Source organism: Montipora foliosa, chromosome 10 (assembly GCF_036669935.1).
Source record: "Montipora foliosa isolate CH-2021 chromosome 10, ASM3666993v2, whole genome shotgun sequence".
Taxonomy (NCBI): domain Eukaryota; kingdom Metazoa; phylum Cnidaria; class Anthozoa; order Scleractinia; family Acroporidae; genus Montipora; species Montipora foliosa.
The window spans coordinates 35302777-35308910 of NC_090878.1; the positions used below are offsets into that span (position 1 = coordinate 35302777).

Genomic DNA, 6134 nt, shown 5'->3' on the forward strand with positions numbered 1-6134 from the left:
GTTTTGGGATACCAATATAGCTGTCATGATTAAAGTTGTTATTGATTTATTTGGGGCAACTGACATCAGCTTTTACCCATTTGATTTTTAGACGTAGTAATAAAGAAGCTGGAGCTGAAGTCCAGGCAAAAGAAGTTCATATCACCATGTCACCAAAGTTAAACATCCAAAAAGCTCTCTTTATTACTTTGTATATCAGTTCTGAATAAAGTTATTTACATCAATTCTTTATATTTAGATGATTTTTGACTACATGTACAAGGGGAATAGTGCAGGCGACAAAGGTACCTTGTTCCAGCTAAAATGCAGATTGAACAGGAAAGATGTAGATGAAAAGGTCAACAAGTCTTATCACGGTTGTGAATCATTTTTCAGTACAGTAGTTGATGGGTATTTGGTGTTTGCGGCGATGGAGTATTTTGGAATGACAAGTCCAGATGGAAATCCAACCCAAAATGTCCCAGGTGCAGATGGTTCTCAGCTGATTAAAAAAGTTGGAGAAATGGTGGATAAGTTTGTTCAAGTTCAGCCAGAAAAAATCCTGTTAGAAGACGCAGTAAGAAATGAAGATCATCAGAGATACAGATGCAGGTATCCAAGTTGTGACAAAGTTTATGTACAAGAAAAAAGGCGGGATAATCCAAATCCAAGAGATGAGGATGGCATATTCAACTACTCACACAACATTCTTAAGACAGGCCTTCTTTTGAGAGACTTTCAAGATGCTGTCAAGGAAGGAGACACAGGACGAATTGAGTACATTTGGAAGTTTCTGATGTTATATTTTAAAGTGTGTGGGAAAACCAAGTATGCATTGGCTGCTATACGTCTGCATGCCCAGCTCAATGCACTGCTAACCCCAAGAGAGGCCCATTCCCTTAGATGGAAACACACCATAAACCTGGGAGGTGGAGTGGGAAGAAATATTCCCATAGATCAGGTCATGGAACACAACATCAGGGAAACAAAAGAGCTCATGTATGCTCATGGAGCAAACGTAAATTTCAGTTCTGCCCAGACCTATAGCAGGGCATCCAATCCCATCAAAGAAACTATCCTCAACTTTGATGACCAGATTAAGTTGAAGACGCAATCCTCTAAACACAAGTGGAAAAAGGATGAAGATATTTTTGTAGTCATTAAAACTTTACAAGAAGTGAACGCTCCAAAGGAAATTCCTGGAAGATTTTAAAAAATAGTAGCCCCCGCTTGTCTAAATAGCTGCCTCGATTTTCTTATCTCAATTTCTCTCGTGACTGACCTTTTTTATTATAAATATGGTACTTTTTTTCACTTCAACCATTCGTAATAAATCTTACGCCATCTACACACCACCTGCCTCGATTAGCCTTGCTATTTGCAGGTGGTGTGATATTTGTATATTTAATGTAAGAAATAAAGATGTTGTTGTTGTCAATCACTTTATTAACGTGGTCAGTACACTTATCTAATAGCTAGTTTCCAGGTAAGCCACGAAATAATAAAGATAAACATACAAAAATGAAACTTCCTGTGTATAACAGAAAACTACAATTAAGAAAACTGACAAGCTATAAAATGTAATCTTATAATGATCTACAAGACATGGTCAACATGGCTCCGTGAGATTTATTGTTTTTAAATTGTTCTTAAAAGCGGTATATGTTACAATCCTCCCAGTTTCGTCTGGTATAGAATTCTACAATGTCGGTGCAGTGTATTGCAATGATCTTAAGCCGGTAAGTTGTAGAATTCACTTTTGGAAGGTCCACTATTGTGGTACCTTTGTGATTATACTTGAATCGCCTTACAGTTTTAGGATCACGTAAACAGACAAGTCGGGATTCGCTGGTTAACATTTTGAAAACAGTTGACAATAGTTTGGCTAATCGTTGTTCGTGGAGACTTGAGAGACCAATCGCTGACGGAAATGGGTAAGCCAGGAAATCGTTGCGGCACCAGCCTTTTATTTCGAATATTTGGATGACGGAGTTTGATGGTTCGCTAAGTCAAGAGCTCTTTTTAGCCAATCCAAAGCGTTGGTGCGGCACCAATTCCAGTTGCTCTGTTTCACTACACAAGATGTTACATTTAATTGTGCTAAAATCTCTTTATGCCGGACATGTCACATATTTCGCACTGCAAGTAAATGTCACGGAAGACAATAGAATCAGGCTGCGCGATGCTTTGGGCGCGGTACCTACACAAGAAAGAAATCCGTTCGTGAGGTGATTTTGACATCATCTTATGAATATAGTGTCATGAGCAACCAAGTAAGTCTTACGCAATACTTTGCACAGCTTTTTATTTTTTATTTTTTCCAGACAGCCGTGCCGTATTTTCTTCCTTGTCTTGCAATAAGAATACAGTCTACCAGCTCGTCTCTGAAGTTATAAGGGATTTTGTGAACAAACAGTTTCATTTTCATTTTTTCACTGAGGGCCCACTGCAGGTCTTGAAAAGAGATCCAACATAGATCTCGTTTCCAGAATCCTTTACAAGAATTTTTGTTCTTCTTATCACGCTGCTGCCATATCAAAGCGCGTGGTATCCACTCTGGCTGTTTCCCTTGGATTCCACCTGGGGCATGCGGATACTGATGTAAGGTTCCATACAACATTTCATCTGGAATGTGAGTATCCTTTAAAAATTCAACAAAGTCTTTCCCGATCTGGCTGTGCAGTACAAAGTTAACAAATTGTCGTATCGCAATAATGTGGGTTAGTCCCTTATAAATTGTAATGTTGTGAGGTGGAGGGGGTTTCTTGTCACCGCTAACGAACTTATTGTTGATAAAACGGTGGATGAACTTCGTGCGGTTCTGAAATTTTTTTTCTACAGGTTTACTGCCAATATTGTTGTGGTTTTTAAGAGTTTGCAATACTCTCACAATTTCCTTGTTATCATAAAGTGGAAAATCTTGTCCAACTAAACTAATATAATATTTCCATTTCACAGATGACTGTAAAAGCTCTTCCATACAATTGAGCTGAGCTTGAACCAAACTAAAATGACCCCAGAAAACACTTGTCCTATTGGTGGCGACAAAGACATTTGGAAGACAGGGTATCATAGTCTTTATGGCTCTTAGCAAGGCGTCTGGGGATTTTGTGTCGATATGAATGCAGTACACATTGTTGGGCACATAGATTGCTTGAAGAATTCTCTCCACTAAACGTGCACTTTTGTATAATGTTATGGAGTAAGCCATGGGTAGCTGCTTTTCTTCTTCGGACACAGGAGGATGGCGGAAATGGTGTCTTATGACTTGAGCACAGTCCTGATTGGGAGTATACTTGGCGTTAAATTCTGAATCAGGTTGTGTTCTAGTAACTGTTCCCTTTAGCTTTTCCTCGCCGCATATAAGCTTCTGGCACCTTTCCCACTTCCTGGCCTGCAACTGATAAAATTCTAACTTACATAAGTAAATCAGTAGTTACGTATTTCATAAAACATAAACTAGTTTGAACCCAGGAGTTAAATACCTTAATGGATTTTCGAGAAGGACGGTTGGCAGTGACTGACGTTCGGACAACCTGAGCGTAAGTCATCTTCAGAGTCAAGTGACGGTTGGAAGTACAAGCAAATGTAGTGATGCACTGGTCTGTTTTGTGATTGTTAGTGGGAAAAGTAACGTGATTGCTTGTGAGGATGGTGAGTGATGATTGGTGAATGACGACGATCCGGTCGCAGACGTTTTTTTAAGCTGAGAGGAAAAAGTTGTGTGCAGTTAAGGTTTTCTGTCAAGTACTCGTTTGTAAGGCGCAGGTAGAGGTAGGCAACAGTTTAATGTAGTTTGTATACCAGGTTTTAAGTGCAAGGCGCTGGTAATAGTTCCTACAGTAGGTTAAGCATGTAGTAACCTGCGATCAGGCTCCATTTTTGTTAGGAGAAGAAGAAACGAAAAAAGCGAGCACCGACCAAAGGCCAACCGTCCTTCTCAGGACTACTTTCACCGAGACGATCAAACTCTATCTAGTTACGTATTTCCTGTTGATCTGGAAGGCATGTAGTGAAGTAAGCCTGGTGATTAGTCGGGGTTCTTCACTCGGAACAAGGGGCCCATATCCCCGAGGGACAGCTAACATTCTTATTTGTCCGTTGTTGAGATTTTCTGCAAGAAACATTAAATAACGAAAAACGTATTTTGTACTTGGTGGAGTTGTATTTTAAACTATTTTTAATGGCATATTGTAGGCGGTGACATTTCGAGTATAAACATGTTTTTCTGATTTGCGGTTTTCTGAATCTCTTAACAGCAATGCGTAGACAACGTATTTTGTGAAATGATAAACGGTAGGATTGAATTTAATTTTGTATAATTTATTTACACGACAATACGTGAAGACATTTTCATTTGTCTGCTGGTATGCTTTGTAAACAGGTTTGTTCCTTTGTATAAGAGTTCATTCAGTACACTACACGTGGTTCAACGGCTGCTGTTCAAATTTTGGAAAATGTGAGCACTCGGCTAGCATTGTTTGTACTGAAGCAACGATGAGCGATATTGGAGGTGAAGTCTAGGGTTTTTGGAGTGTCCTTACAGTTTTAGAGCCTTACTACAAAGGGGGAGATATATATTCCCCCTCCTCTTCATAATCTTATCGGCTTTTACTCCCCCCCCCCCCCTCCCCTCCCATTCTATAATCCAGTGTTTTTCTATTATGATCAGCTATTGTTTTCAGCCCTGCTTATCCCTTTTACAATCAAAGCCTCACCCAGCTTTAAAGACAGCTAGTAATTGTCCGTGGCTATTAAATATATTAAACCGAAAGGAAGGTCCGAGGTCTAAGGGATATCGCGAGATTTTAAGTCTAATGGGTTGGCTTCAAAGATGCCAGCCTTACACCAGTATGGTATGGCTTTGAATTACTCTGACGAAAAAACATGATTTTTCAAAAAGTCTCAAATCCTCGAGGAAACGCCGCCAAAATGTTGTATACACTCTTCACTATGAATTTAACTTACTTCCACCAACATTTTTAATGTTATTACGTCAAAATACTTGTTTTTTAGAGCATCCGCCATTTTTGGTATGTCGCCAGCATACTTATTCGAGAAAACCTGGAGCGAGGACTGATGTCGTCACTTACTAAACATTTAGCTCGCTGCTACTTGAGTAAACAATGGGAGACATGTCTTCGTCTTCTATCGATCATGATTTATCGACTTCGGAGTTATCATTTGACTACGAAAAAAACATTCTGAGTCACTTACCTGTGATTATGACGATTTAGACTCGTGGCTACTGAAGAAAAAGCAGCCGCATATCGACGGGAAAGAACTCAAGAGGAAGAACAAGAGGAATACTTCGAGATTGTTCGAATTGACTGAGATTAGATGGTATGTTGGAGTCGTGATTTCGTCTGTTTACTAGTGTTCCCTTCATTTGTAAAATTCAAATTTCTCGTTATTTTTTCTGGGTGCAAATGTTCGTGTTGTTCTTCGGACGCGGTAACAAAGGCCAATGAAAGGCTAAGGAATGCTTCTGCTGTTACCAGCGAAATTGATCGGTGGGTGGAGATGCTGGAAGCAGTTGCGGATGACGGAAGAACTACAGTACCTATGATCTGCCTGGGTTTCAATCTTGTTGTATAGACGAGTGGGTTTTAAAGATAGCTGCCATAGATTAAGAAACGGAAAGAACAAGCGATAGACATCAATGTATGAGCAATGCCAAACGGCGAACTCTCAAAATTAAAGCGCGTTGTAATCAGCTTAATTTGGATTGCACTTTTCAGATTTCCTTGTCGGAAAATATTTTCTTGTATTTTTTAACGTAGCAAATAAGAACGATAATGGCAATAACTTTCCTAGCTCCTGAATAGTTTTCTACGATCAGTTTCATACCGACAGTTTATTCGTCTTTTTGGGGACCTCATGGGGTATTTATTATACAGCACTTACCGAGACTTCGCAGTTAGGCCTTGCTCATACATTGATGTGTGCATCGCTCGTTCTTTCGGTTTCTTAATCCTATGGCGGCTATTCCTCAAAACCACTCGTCTAGACAACAAGACTGAAACCCAGGCAGATCGGTGGAAGTTCTCCATAATCTGCAACTGCTTCCAGCTTCCCCTGGCACCGATCAATTTCGTACAGCAGAAGCATTCTTCTGCCTTTGTTACCGCTTCCAAAGTTTGCACCCAGCAACA

The 6134-nt window shown here is 39.8% G+C and overlaps 1 protein-coding gene across 1 annotated transcript; it reads right to left on the reverse strand.

The window, feature by feature from the left end:
- Positions 1-2290: 2290 nt before the first annotated feature.
- Positions 2291-5007, reverse strand: LOC137972852 (N-acetyllactosaminide beta-1,6-N-acetylglucosaminyl-transferase-like). The gene is made up of 2 exons (XM_068819549.1): positions 4948-5007; positions 2291-3394 (listed from the first exon to the last, which is right to left on the reverse strand). The coding sequence occupies exons 1-2, from the start codon at positions 5005-5007 to the stop codon at positions 2291-2293; spliced, it is 1164 nt and encodes a 387-aa protein (XP_068675650.1).
- Positions 5008-6134: the final 1127 nt, after the last annotated feature.

Excerpts from the sequence above, each read along its gene's own strand:
- LOC137972852 (XM_068819549.1), bottom strand. The coding sequence starts at position 5,007 with ATGGCGGATGCTCTAAAAAACAAGTATTTTGACGTAATAACATTAAAA. Across the intron at positions 3,395-4,947 it reads CATTAAAAATGTTGGTGGAA|TTAGAATTTTATCAGTTGCA; the intron begins GTAAGTTAAATT and ends TACTTATGTAAG.